The sequence below is a fragment of the Trachymyrmex septentrionalis genome, unplaced genomic scaffold (genome assembly GCF_001594115.1).
Source record: "Trachymyrmex septentrionalis isolate Tsep2-gDNA-1 unplaced genomic scaffold, Tsep1.0 scaffold36, whole genome shotgun sequence".
NCBI classification, from domain to species: Eukaryota; Metazoa; Arthropoda; class Insecta; order Hymenoptera; family Formicidae; genus Trachymyrmex; species Trachymyrmex septentrionalis.
In genome coordinates this window covers 530,357-544,822 of record NW_017305525.1, presented here as the reverse complement: position 1 = coordinate 544,822, position 14,466 = coordinate 530,357, and the positions used below count along the sequence as shown (strand labels likewise).

Here is a 14,466-nt window from a genome sequence, read left to right as displayed (position 1 = left end):
GCGCGCGAAACATCAACCGCGTGTCTCTCCGGCGAGCGTCCAAGTCGTTATTCGGTTGTGTCGGTTGTACATCGCGCGAATGTGCGTGGCATTGTGTACTGTGGACGTCTATCGATGATATACTATCATCTCGCGGCGAGACAGGACCGACGTTCTTCTATACGGAGCGCGAATGTGTCGAATTGCATGAATCCGACGTGTCAACTCACCTGCAGTATGTATCCTCGCGTGTAATCCTCGTGGGTCCAACCGAAGGCAGCTAGGATACGTGTCACTTGCGCGGGGGGCAACTGGTTGAACAACTGATCGAGCAAGATCTTAAGGCGTATCGGCAGTGCGCGCGAGCCGTAGAGTACGAGGGATGCGACGTCAAACGCGGCCGTCGGCTCGACAGTCTCTGAAGCCGGTGGCCTCTCCTCCTTCTCCGCGACTTCGCCACCACCACCGATACAACCACCTCCACCACCACCGCCGCCGTTACGATCCCCACCGAGGGTACCGCTGCCACCACTACCACTGTCACTGCCACCACCACTACTGCCACCTCCGCTGCCGCTGCCGCCGACGCCGTCACCTCCACCACTGCCACCACCCCCTCCTCCTCCACTTCCTGCACTACTAGTCGCTGGTGCCGTCATCGTCGTCGTCGCCGTCGCCGTCGTCGTCGTCGTTGCCACCGCCGCCGCCGCTGCCGTCGTCGTCGTCGTCGTCGTCACCGATGCCGGGTGTTTTACCCTCCCTACGACGCTTTTATCCTCCCTACCAGTAGAACGAGGGCCGGAGACGACATCCCCACTACCCGCACCACCACTACCATCACTACTACTACTACCACCACCACCACCACCACCACCACTACCACCACTACTGTGGAGCCGCTGCTGTTGTTGAGCATGCTGCTGCTGCTGCTGCTGCTGCTGCTGCTGCTGCTGTTGCTGCTGCTGTTGCTGCTGTTGGTGGTGGATGTTTGACAGTCGCGCCAGCGCTGAAACATAAGCAAGTGGAAAAGAGAGAGGTCAGAAAAGAACCTTCTTGCCGGTAGTGCACGCGTGCGTGCAAGCGCGCATGTGTATGTGTGTGTGTGTGTCAGTGAGTGAATGTGGACAAACGTCCTCTGTCGTCCCTACCTCTCCCACCGTGTCCCCACCCTGTCCAGCCCCCCTCGCGTGCCCCACCAGTGTCCCTAGCTCTGGATACTCCCACCCCCGCATCATGCTCTCGTCTTTCTCGTTCGCGTGTCGCGTCTCCCTTTCTCGCGGTTCGATTTCTCTCTCTCTCTCTCTCTCTCTCTCTCTCTCTCACTCCGTCGCCTCCGTCCTGGTCGTCCCTTCAAGCGGACTCTAGAGTGTCCCCCTATCCCCCAACCACCTCTCTGTCCTTCTCCCTCCGATTCTGTCTCCGGTATCGTCGAAGCAACCTACGGTCGCCGTGGCACCGAGGGTACTTACTTACCCCCATCCGTCCTCGCGACCGGACCTACCATCTCCCACTCCTCCGACCGACCCTACTACTAGCACCGCCAGCGTCATTTCTACCACTACTATCGCTACTACCACTATCGTTTACTACTACTACTACACCGGCACCGTCAGTCCGGTACTACCATTTCTACCACTAGTACCGTGCCACCACTATACGCCGAGTATACGAGGACGATCGTGATGAGTCGCGAGGCGAATCCCCACCATCCGAATTTTCTCATGAGACTCTGGCATCCATCAACCTGCTGCTGCCGCCACCGTCGTACTGTCTCGACTTGTACGAGGATCATCCGCGCGCGCTACCGGCACGACAAGAAGAGAACAGTATTTCGCAGGTATCTTCCCGATGCGATTTCATTCAATCGTTCGATTTTGTATATCGGGCTTTGAAACTATATTAATAATAGAACTATCCGCCAGACTTAAGATAAATAAAAAAAAAATCGATTGTTTATACTTCTCCCTCTACTACTACTAGATTGAAATAATGAAAATATATGTTACGCAAATAAGTATATGATATATATACCGTTTCATCATTGCTTAAGACGTGCATAATCACGTGAAACTCAATTTGTTTTAAAGTGTATGACTGAGATTAAAGTGAGATGCATAATGCACTCCGTTGTACACACACGTACGTATACGATACTATCCAGAACTTAATACAGGCTACTTTGTAGTGCAGTTGTGTGGATAATCCGATTCGAGTTGCACTTTGATATTCGAGGAGAAAGTTGATGTTGCGAAGGTGGTGGACGGTCATAAGTAGTTCGATGCAAGGTGCGTCGTATAAATGAACTCGCAATGTGTAATCGTAAGGGAACATATAGCAATACATGTTCATTTGTGGTAGAATAAAAAGATATATATATGTATCCGTTTGTTTTGTTACATTATTATATTTTATTATATTATTAATCATCATGATTCATCGTTTTCTTACTACAAAAATGACAATTAAAAAAATATGATTTTTTTAGTTGTTATGAGGTGAAGATCATTCTAGCAATCATCAAATGTAAACTAACTTCACAGTCCGTCAATCAAATAGCATTTATGTCATTCTTAAAATTTTTAAAGAGACATAATTTTTAAAAACACGTTTCTATAAGAATGACACATTTTGTGTTATTTTCATGACTAAAAAGGAGGATCTTCCATATAGAAAACGTTTAAAGTTTGGAGAAAAAAATCGTTTTATTTTGGATTTAATGATTTTAGTTTATCAAGGTAAATATAAACTGCTGATACTCCGAGTTTATGTTACTTTTGATGAGTCATTACGGATTTTTCATAACTTTGTAGGCTGTCAAAATCGCCAGAACTGAAAAAGGGTGGTTTTTTTAAATAGCAAAAATGACATTTGATCACGTTTCTAAGAATTTTGATATTAAATGATTAATCAATAATTTTCTGTTAAAATGAAAAACAACTTTTTCTTTTCCTGAAAAATTTAATTTCTTAAGTTGTGTCATTTTTAAAGTAGGGAACGATATATGGCTCTGTTTTAATTATTATATATAGTGATATTATATTATCACAATTACGGATATTTCAAGATTTCTAATATTAAAACAGTAATTATAGTAGAACAGCCATGTAACGATTAATTAACTATTCCACGAATGTTCATGTAACAACGATCTCGCAAGTTCCTCATATGCGACTTCAAAATCAGGAGTGCGCTCGATAATACGTTTCATATGAGAAAAAAAGAAAAACTCTAATTAACTAGAAAGCTCTAATTAAAAAAAAAAAAATACTAATTTTGACATGACGTTGCTGTGAAAAAAGGGAAGAAGGAACGAGACACGCGGAAATTCATGTAAAAATCACCGAGAGCGCGCCGTGGATTCCAACGGAACCATTACATTGCGATATGGTTATTTATTGGTGGTTCGACTCTATTGAATCACGATTTCTCGACGCGGCGTTATCGAAAGCATTTTGCATTAACTTATTCCCTCTTCGCTGCTCATCCCCCTCGTTTTTTAAATTTAATAATCGTAGTCCACGTTACGAACGTTGGCGCGTGAGATCGGACGGTTGATAAATCTCATATAATAAACGCCGGATAAACGTATGACAAATCGACGTATCGTATCGTCGTGAAATCGATATAAGCATCGTCGGAGATTTATTGTTACCTTGAGTGCAACGTTCCTTAATGAGGCAAAAGCGGATCATCGGCCGCTCGTCGCCTTACGGCAATCGTGGTCGGGAATCGCGCACTTGGTTGCGCAAAAAAAAAAAAAAGGAGAAAAAAATTAAAGATAAAAAATAAAAAACCATCGACGCTTTCTTGGACACGGTGTCGAACGTAGCGACGATTGAGTGCGCACGCTCATCGTTGTCGTCGTCGTGGGGAAACACCTATCCAATACCAACCAGGGGACCAGCGAACGCTTTCCCTCTAGAACCGTCACGCTTTTCGCACCTGACGATTACTATCTCGGGACACGAAAGTTTATGGATCTCCTTATAGCCCCGGCAGACTTGGTGTGGACTCGCAGATCGTATCGCGGATCGCAGCGGTGGTTATGTTTCGCATAACGACGAAAATGCTAATCGAACGTGTTGCGCGCTAATGCTTTTCTTCTATCTGCCCCTCCGTTCCCTTCCCCCTTCATCAATCCATGAACTTTGCACTTGTCGGACGAGACGAACGAAAGTGTCCATCGCCAGTGCGATTGATATTCGTTCGCGAATGTTTACGAATGTACATATACGAATGATAAGAGATTGAGTTAACATGATTTTTTTTTTTAGGAAGTACACTAAGTTTTTTGCAGTGAAATCTCATTCTAATAGGAAAAGTGAAAATACAACCACCCTTCACTTCACTTGTTTTGGAGTGAGATGTTTTGCCTCCTTCGAAGTGAAAATTCACTCTAAAAAGAGTGAAAATTGTCATTCCTTTTCAGGAAGTGAAATATTTTCTCAAGGACGGTTGTATTTTCATTCTCTCGAAGTGAGATTTCACTGCAATAAATTTAGATACATGTTGTTTATGCTTCGTCATACAATCGTGATGCACATGCCCATAAACATGAGCTATTTATGAGTATCATTGTATTATATACGGAAGATATTTTGCTAAGGTATCTAAAAATTTAGATAGACATAATGAATCTGAAAATATTTTTTTAGAATATCAAAGTAATTATATAAGACGCTCAAAACTGGCTGCTAGAATGTCAAAACTTTTTGGCAACACTGCTTGAGATTCCTACATAATTATTTCGATGGTTCAACAAAATTATAAAAAATCTGTATTTAACTAGATTTTTAGATATTTTAACGTCATTTGTGTGTATTTCGATTGTGAAGTTTGTTTATTGCTTGATTTACGATTTGAAGTCGACCTTTTCACATCGAAATTGGATCGTTGGCTATTTCTGCAGTTTGCTAATTAAATTTCCATTAAATTAAATCTGCGGAATTTTACAAAAATAAGACTTGTATGTGAAATTAAACAAAAAGTTATAAAACTGTTGATGAAAAAGGAAAGAAAAAGAGAAAACTGCGACAGGTCTGTTACATTCTTTTTAAGCGAGTGAACAAGATTAATTTAAAAGCTTTATTATGATTCAAAATCTCAAAAGCAGATATTATGATCGTCTCAGATGATTGAGGATTAATAAACGACTCGAAAAGTTCTCTCTCTCTCTCTCTCTCTCTCTCTCTCTCTCTCTTCGGGATGAAGGATTTTGGAGGGAACGACAGATAATCTCTTGTTGCGTGCCGATGAGAAAGTCGTCGCAGCCGGGATCCATTACGTGATTTCTTTCTGTGCGATCGATAAGATTTGAGGGGGCGGTGTGTTCCGCACGGCGACGATGGGCCTTTTTGCCAACTGTGATTGTCGTTGTAGGTGCCATCGAGAGGGTCCCTGCGAGCGGTCCCGATCCTCGCGGTTGGGCCCGCCCAGCGTGGGATGAATAAAAATGAAGGAGTCATCGCGATTGGGCGCCACTTGTCATTAATGACTATCCGGTTTTCCGATTTAATTAAATGGCGATGACGATCTCGCCACACCTAAATGCCGGCCGTGGTTGCGACTAGCGAATGAGACGCACCACGTCGTCGTTTGAAATAAAAGATCGCTATTAGATAAAGACGAAGGACCGGAGTAACGATCCTTTCCAAGGACGCTGCTCCAAAACGTATGTACTGAAAATCGCTGATGAGTGAGTCGGTATCGATGTCGGTTTCGCGTTCGGCTTTAAATAAAATCATTAATTAGAGGGGCCGGATCCGCATTTCAAGGGTGGTAATCGATAATCCGCGTATTTTGCGCGCACAAGATACCGCAGGAGCACCAGAATGCCGCTGAATTACACATACATAACCGCGCGGAGAAGCGCGGGCGGGAAATACGTTGAATATAAAAACAAATCGCGTCAGTCGGTGGCGTACGAAATCGCATTTCCCGCGGCAGTGATAAACAAAACAGAATTATCTACGGACCGTCGCTATTTACCCGATCCTTGTTTTATTTCCCCTGACAGGCGCGCGTTGTTTTTTGCGTAATACCGGTGCACGCGGTCGAAGCCGGATTCGCGAGCGTGTACGTGCGTGTGCGTGCGTGCGTGCGTGCGTGCGTGCGTGTGTGTGTGTTTTACGTGTGTACGCTCGTGTGTCAACGAATTTTTCCGCGAGCACGTCCGCATATCGAGGGGACGGTAATCCGATACCGAACGACGTCCCCGTGCGCGCTTGATTTGCGCGATATAAATGAAAATTAAACGGATCGCCGTTCGCTTTTGTTCGCGGTTAAATTAACGGGTCCGAAAAATTTGCATCTTCACGATCATCGTGTGTCATATCGAGCCACGCATGCTACGTTATGTATTTTAATTCGCTGAGGATGTGGGAAAATGTAATTTTCGAGGGAACGTTTTTTTTTTTTCTAAAAGAGACGAAAGAGATGAATTTAACAGCGAATCATCAATCGTTATTTAATTATGTATATGAATGTATTAATTTTTAGGACACGCGGTCTATTCTTCGATTTTCTTCTCTTGGACTTAGAAGGATACAATTTATTTACGTTTTTTTTTTCCCCCAATTAATTTCTGTGTGACATCGAAACGCGAGAGTGTCCTTTCTTTGATTCTAGTTCAAATAACAAAGAGGAAAATGCGCGAATGAAGAAAAATCGCCCGAGGCAGACTAATCCTATTTCCCGAAGCGACGCGATGGACGAAGCTAACGAATTATCCGCCGTTATTTACTCAACTTCTCGTTTTTTTCTCCCCCGCGCACGCTACTTTCCCCCGTTTTCCATAGTTTCGAATCTGAGAAAATTTCAAAAGCCATTCTCTCTACAGTTATCACACCGATTCCGTTCCGTCGCGGGGAGTCGGAATAATACAACCAATTCCGTCTAACGACAGGGATCGCTATTTCCGCACGATGGATACCAATATCGTGATCGTTGAGATACGTTCGCTCTTGAGTAAAATCTCTTCCCAGACAAACACGATTACACCGTCGATATGAATGCCCCCGGTATTTCCCCAACTACTCGAGAAACCGATGCCCCTGGCGAATGCCCTTCGACATTTTCGCCAACGGAAAGCCTACACTACCGCGAGTCTATCAACAGTTTTTTTTTTATTTTTTTTTTTTTTAACAGATGTACATCCCACGGTGTTTACGGGGGCGGCTTTCGACCCTTTTCGAAAACCGAAAGCCAGGTCGGTCGATCCCGGACGCACCCGACCACGGAATGGAGATTCAAGTTTGTACGTACTCGCGGATGTGTGCATATATGCATGTATGTATGTATATATATATATATATATGTGTGTGTATGTGTGTGTGTGTATATATATATGTATAACTGTACGAGGATGTCCATAGTGGGATGTAATATCAATACGCCGCGGAAGCTGGATAGTCGCGTCTGATTTTCCGAGCGCATCGGCACGTGGATAATGTTTTAATGGAGTTTGCGGAGTACGAGGAGAGTGTGAGAGCGAGCGAGCGAGAGATAGAGGAAGAGAGAGGGATACTTGGTCGGGATGGTAGAGGCCAAGGGTGAAGTCGGCGCACGGTTTACATACCATTTACTCGCGCCCTGTAACCTTGTCGAACACTTGTTTACAGTGTTATACAAACGGCGTCGCCAGCATTCAGTGATGCCGATCCCATCGTGAACCTCCCGTCGTCGCGAATATCGAATAATTTCCATTCCTCCGTCCGACTCCTCTCTCTCCTCTCTCTCTCTCTCTGTGTTCGTTCGGTACACCTTGTTTTACTTAATTTTTCGGAAGTGCTGGAATTAATTTTTCAACGTTTTTCATCTTTTTTTTTCGCTAGAGAGAGAGATTCAGAATTTTTTAATTCGAATAATTTCGAAAATTTATCAATCTCAAAAATATTACATTAGAAATAATACGTTAGAATGTACAAGAAAATGTATAGTTTACGTAAGAATGTTCGTTTTCTTTTCCTTCGAAGAAGGGTTTTTAAGAGAGCGACACGCGATTTCCAGCTAGGAGCGACATCGAGTCGTTTCAAATTGGAGGCTCGCGGTCAAGTGCCAACGCTATTGTGATTTATGGCCGTGTTTATAATGACACTTTCAATCCTACGCCACTCGTCCCTTGGCGGCGGGCGGCCAAAGATTATACCGTTCGCGTAAAGTAAGCAAGAAGTCACTTATTACGTTGTTAGAGAAATTATACGGATGGGGGTTTGCGTAATCTCAGCACCGCGGACTTCCTTCGGCTATGTCTCTCTTTCGTCTCTTTACAGGTCTTTATCTTCCTTCTATTTTCGTCTATATTTTTCCGAGTACTCGTAAAGTCCAGACCCCCAGGGTAGGGGAAGAGTAAAAAGTAGGTGCAAAGTAGGTTCGACGATTCGATCCAAGTTCTCTGTCTCGCGTTTCATCCTTATATCTACGAGATTGGGAACGTATTTTGTGTATATTTACTCAGAATCGAGGAAGCGATCGTTAAAGCGGACTTTTCTTAACGATCAGCCATTATTCGCGACTCAACGACCGACCTACTGAAGGCATAATCGAATATTAAAGTTTCGCTTACGCATCGACGGCTCTCAAACAAATTGCCTTTTCGTCCTCGCGTGAGACTTTATATCTTCTGCCGCGCGGACGCGCCATTTCGCAACAGTTCGCTGGAACAAGACGACGGTTATTACGTAAAAGTTGGCTCATAGTCAGCCCTGACACGATCCTCGCGCAACGGGGATCGATCGTGCTACTCGATCGCCGTTTTGCAGAAGGTTAACCAATACCGTCGCACCGAAGGGACCCCCGTGAAGGACCTTCGTCGTGGCGAACAGACGTACTCTGTCGCAATCGTTCGCGTGGACGTGTAAAAGACACCGGGCACGACAAGTGACCGTTGTATGTGTATATATATATATATATATATATATACATCCCTATATCTCCTTCCCCGAGACAGATAAAGATCTACCAGGTGTCCATGAAGAGAACGTTATCTTTTCCACGTTGTATTTCGGCTGTGTAAACCTGCGTTGCGTGTTTCCTGCCAATCTTGTTCCGATGATGCTCTTTTACTTCCTTCTCTAATTTGTAATTTCGCTTTCTTCGGATTGCAGAACGTAAAACGCGTATTTCGTTACGCAAATGTACCACCTGCGCTAATTGAACTTCGAATATAGCTCGTGCTCGTGCTGGAAAAGTCGATTTTACTGAAATACCTACAAATTCAGCTAAAAGTCTGAAAATAATTTTATTGGACCATCGAAATAATTACGTAGGAATCTCAAGCATGACGAGCAATGCTCTGCAAAAAGTTTTGACATGCTAGCAATCAGCGTCCTACACAATTATTTTGATACGGTTCAACAACATTATTTTCAGATCTGTATTTAATCCGTATTTAACTCAATTTTTGGATGCTTCAGAATAACTAGTCTCTTTTCGTGTATGTGTAGCGATGTAGGGAAGAGTTGCCGAATGTGTAGATGCACTTAAGGTAATTTTAATTATATTTTCCATTTAATGTTAATTTGTATGCAAATGAACATTAAAAATTGTAACTTGAGATCTCGCTTATTATTACACATGTTTAACTTTTCATCGGTAACAAACTAATTTGTTATAAGTTTTTTTTTTATAATATGCTGCGAAAAGTACGATTTGGACAATTAGTTGCCTAAATTAACTAATATCAATTTTTAATAATTTATTGAAAAAAACATCAAGTATTTAATAATTATTAAATAATAACAATGAAAAGACATACGTCGAAATAAAACGGCTTTATGTTGCTCCAATTGATTTGCATTCACATCAATTATTAGTTTGATTATTGTCATGTTATAATACAACAATTATCAGTTTTATCTTGTGATACAATTTAAAAAATTTGATAGATTTTATAAAAGTATACTGATTTAATTTGTATAATAATTGCAAATATGTATATGCACACAATGAATGTAAAATATTTTACATTAAATCTTCTTTCATGAAAATACAAAAATTCATAATAAAATTGCATGATACATTATTACATACATTAAGCAAAAATTAATATCAAATGTACCTGACTTTTTAAAATGCTGCTAACATTTAAAAAAAGGGCGTAACCTATTAAATTTTTGTCTATATTACTCATTTCTCGCTTATTTCATAATTTATTACTGAAAAAAACAATTTGCTTGTGTTAAGTAATAATATAAAATATTAAAAAAAAATAAGATGTGAGAGATTTAAGCGATCAATTCGGCCACTTTCCTCTACTTTCATTGAAGATAAGTAAAGCAGTGAGCAGACGATCAATAATTTGATAGCAACCAATTGTTAATTGATTAATGTAACAATCAATCGTAAATTGTTCGTCTTCAACGGTCGGTCCTGATGATTGTCGTATTACAGAAGAATTTATATGCTTGAAAGTTATCGCACGTTGCCACGCACCTGCTGCTCTCTTCGACGCTATCTGGATTGTGTTGCGGCGAGGCGGTCGCTCGGAAACGAAAAAAAGGAGCCGCTAATTATGAAAACTATCATTTGTTACCGAACGTGGAACGGTCGTGTTCTCCGCATGGGGCACTCGCCGGGCTTTTTCGGGCGTCGTTAGCTTTTTTTCACGCTTTTTATGAACGCGTAATCGCCTTTTTATGAACTCTATTATTCAGCATGCAAGAGTTGGATCATTTCAATGATGGATGTACATCTCGGTACCAGACACATTTAACAAAAATTACATCGACAGTTTTGTCTCTCCCTACCTATTGCTCAACTATTTTTACAGTTTTCGCGCTGTTTAAATAACTTTTTTAAATAACTCCTAGCATAATATCCTCTAATAAAGCGAAAAAGCGATTTTTCAATGACGAGTCAAAAGGATTTTCCTTCGCTCGAAAGTGTCATTGATTGATGCATAAACATCGATCTTGAGACTCTCTTCGCTCGTAAAATATTTGCTCAACGCTCTCTCTGCAGGAATTTCGTTAGTGCTTCTTCAGCATTGCCGGGACAATGCTGAGAAGATTCGTAGGCGCCGATGACCTGCCGAAATTTGCATGGTTCACCCAGTTCGTTCCCCTTTTCACCTGTGGGTGAGCCTGCGACAGGTTTCTATTCCTTTAGCTACGCTAGTGATACTTCACGTAAGTCCTCCCTACAGTCCTCTCTCGTAGTGTTATTCCCTCGCGTGGGTCAATGTATCTTCGCCTCGGATGTTGAATAGTGCGGACAATGCAGTCTCGGCTCTTACTGAAAACGCGTCACGCCTTACGACCGAGGGTGCTACGCCATGGAAACATTTCACTGGATTTGATCGTCCGATCTCGAGAAATTGCCTCGCTCGAAGGTGCATCGCTTGTCTGACCGCTGTGTGTTTTGATATATGGAGTACATACGTAATCGAATGGTGAATTAGATAGCGGGAGACTGTTATTTGTAAATAAATTTTTATTGGAAATAAAATTGTGTGTTCCTCAGACGAAACATATAAATCTCGAAGTGAATTCTGTACATTTTTTTTTTTATGTAATTTTATCAAATAAGATTTGGAGAAATATTGCTTTTTAATCCGGGAACAGAGTTTACCTGAGGTATTTTTATATCTCAGCGGCGAGAAAATGTGATGTTATGAAATAGATATTGCTCTTCTTTCTTTTTAAACATATTTCTTTTTCTTTTTAAATAACTATTCTTTATAAACTTTTATAATATCTCTGCAATTCTATCGAATATCCGCAAAAAGCCGTTATACGTTATATTGATTACAACCTTTATCTTTTTTTTTAAAGAAATACGCTGTCACAATACAACCTGCTTATAATGTTTACAGGTATATGTTCCATTTTATATTTGTTTAGTTTCTACCTACTTTTTTCAAAAAATTATAAATAAATCTATATCTATAATGTTCGCAGATATCAATAAATCGGAAAACAATCAATAATGTACAATATCCTCTTAATCATTGTAATTTGAATTGATGCATAAAAACACTCCTGATCATTTATGTAAAAAAAAAAAAAAAATGGAGCGTCTACCAGACTAATCGCCCATCTTGACAAAAATGGAATTTCTGTCAAACCTTGATCGAATTACAAACTTGCGGCGGATAATGTCTCGTGAAATTTCGACCACGAAGAAATTAACTAATAAAAGAGCATAGAAAGAAAAATTGAAGAATCTGTGACTGAGAAAACGTCCGCTGTATTGAACATTCTGTATGGTTCAATCTAACGGATTTATGGTCCCTCTTTTTGTATACCATCTGTATAACATCGATAATTCGATCAAACACTCCTATACCCATAGGATTTTCGCATCGTTTTTTTTTTTTTTTTTTTTTTTTTTCCAAGCGCATATTGTTGGTGCAACGAATCCGCGGGGTCTCTGTAGACCCAGCGCGATTACAATCGGTTTTTCGCGCCTCCGCATTTTTGCACAATGTTCGACGAATAACAGGACGATTTCCGGCTACTCTCGAGGACGATCGTTCTGGTAGTTCGCGGAAAATTCGTCGAAAAAAAAGAGCGACCGGGAAAGCCGCCGCTGCCGGCTTTCGTTTCAGCGAGAGAAGAGCGAGTTGGTCGGTTCGCGAAATCCAGGGTTATTTTTTTCGCGTTGCGCTACGAAGGGGTTAATTCTTTAATGGACGTGTAACGCGAGAGCACGTGCAAGTGTACACGCGAAATATTTTTATTCTTTCGAAATTTCGGAATACAGACGTATATACGTGTATCAGCTATCGCGTACATTTTTTTTCCCCGCGAAATAATATCTACCTTCGAGTCAAATATACCTTTAAGATGTCTTTCACATCGCTTGCAATATTGTGAACAATAACTCGCGACATTTCTCTTCGTACGCATTACATACGTGATTATAATAATTAGCATTCCACGATTCTGTGCTATGTACAATAAAAGCGAAGAACTTGAGCGCTGTTACTGCGCTCGGCTCGGCTCGGCTCGACGTCAGGTGTACGATTATCTCTACGCGAATCACGGTTGGCCCGTTGCGCAAGGCGGTCGCAGCTTCGACACGAGCTGATGATTAATTTTACAGCTGGATTAAGCACGGAGCATCGTTGGAATAGAGAAATAAATCGGCGATAGTTTGCCCGGGCACACCATTGTTCTCGCGCCGTTCTCTCGTAAACTGTAAGCCAAAGAGGGCGATTAATTGAAGACATTATACCTAGGCGGTAATATTGATGGCGATATAAATAATATAACACCGAGGTGATTTGGAGAAACGTTCGTTTCGTCGATTTCTGGTCACGCTGGAAAATTCTACGATAGCCGGCAGCATCTCGCGCAGTGCTTCCTCCCTCTCTCTCTCTCTCTCTCTCTCGTCTTCCTCCGTGTCGTAAGAAAGCGGCGCTCGTTTACAAATCCACGCTCGAAAATCGCTCTGCGGTTTGGAAAGCGTGCCGACGATGAATCTTTAAAAAGAGAGGACGTTGCGGCAGCGCGGGAAAGACAATGCATCGCGCCGCTCCGCGCCGCGCCGCGCCGCGTCTGCCGATGCAGGTATATGGCCCCGCGGGCTCTATATATCGGGCCCTCTTTCTCATCGCGCCGGAAAGCCGACGATTAGGCCAGTTTTGAAACGTAATGTAGCCGCCGTCACGAAGCCATTTGTCTTGCCGCGCGTCGGTGGACGTCGCGCTGCGGGATATACATTCTGTCTCGAACTGAAGGAGCCGGATAGGAGATAAGCGAGAAAGAGAAAGGTATAGAGGGTGGGTAGAGAGGGAGCCCGCAAAAATAATTGTTCCCTCGATGAGATGAGGGGCCTTACACTTCGGATCCTACGAACGACCCAGGGCGACCCAATTCGACGTACTTTTGTGATCCAAATGGATGATGAGTCAACGATTGATGCTCGGTGCTGTGTGGCTCCTATCGATTCTGCCGCCTGTCGATGGCTTTTTCGATCTTTCTTCGGTTCCACGGCCTCCCGTCCGTCCCGAAATCATTCTTCTTTTCGAAGAAGTCGTCTCTGCTTTTTTATCGCGCCGAATCGCGTTCTTTCAATCGAGTCCTGCAAATGGCAATCTTTTTGTGATCGCGAACCACTCGGCGACCACTTGCGTTTCGTATGTTGCGGATGTCTTTTCAGATTGCGACGGGCAAATTGGAAATCGGCTGAAGTATTTTAGTTACGTGTTCCTTATTTGTTCCGGCATTCGTGACTTTGATCTTACAAACATAAAAATAATTAACTATTTTTCTAATTTTATATATATATAAGTATATGAGTCAGTAATGATATCTGTCATAAAAATAGATGTGATCTCCACTATCACTAAAATTTGACTGCAAACATATACAGACATATATTTATATATACAGTAATAAAATTAATTTTTCCAATCACATAAAACATGATCTAACACGCACGTTGAAACATCTATTTAAATCGTCGCAACTAACCATTGGTAATAATTTATCGAATACACACATTGATGCGCGCATGCAGTTCAACAAGTGCCGCTCGTACACG

General features: G+C 42.1%; 1 protein-coding gene across 1 annotated transcript in view; it reads right to left on the bottom strand.

Moving 5' to 3' along the window:
• LOC108750344 overlaps window positions 1-14,466 on the bottom strand; it is a 298,608-nt gene that overhangs the window by 20,072 nt on the left and 264,070 nt on the right. Inside the window, exons 4-5 of the mRNA XM_018489734.1 lie at window positions 910-985; window positions 210-810 (exon numbers count right to left, since the gene is read on the bottom strand). Of these exons, the coding sequence (XP_018345236.1) occupies window positions 210-810; window positions 910-985 (677 nt within the window). The remainder of the gene's footprint in view (window positions 1-209; window positions 811-909; window positions 986-14,466) is intronic.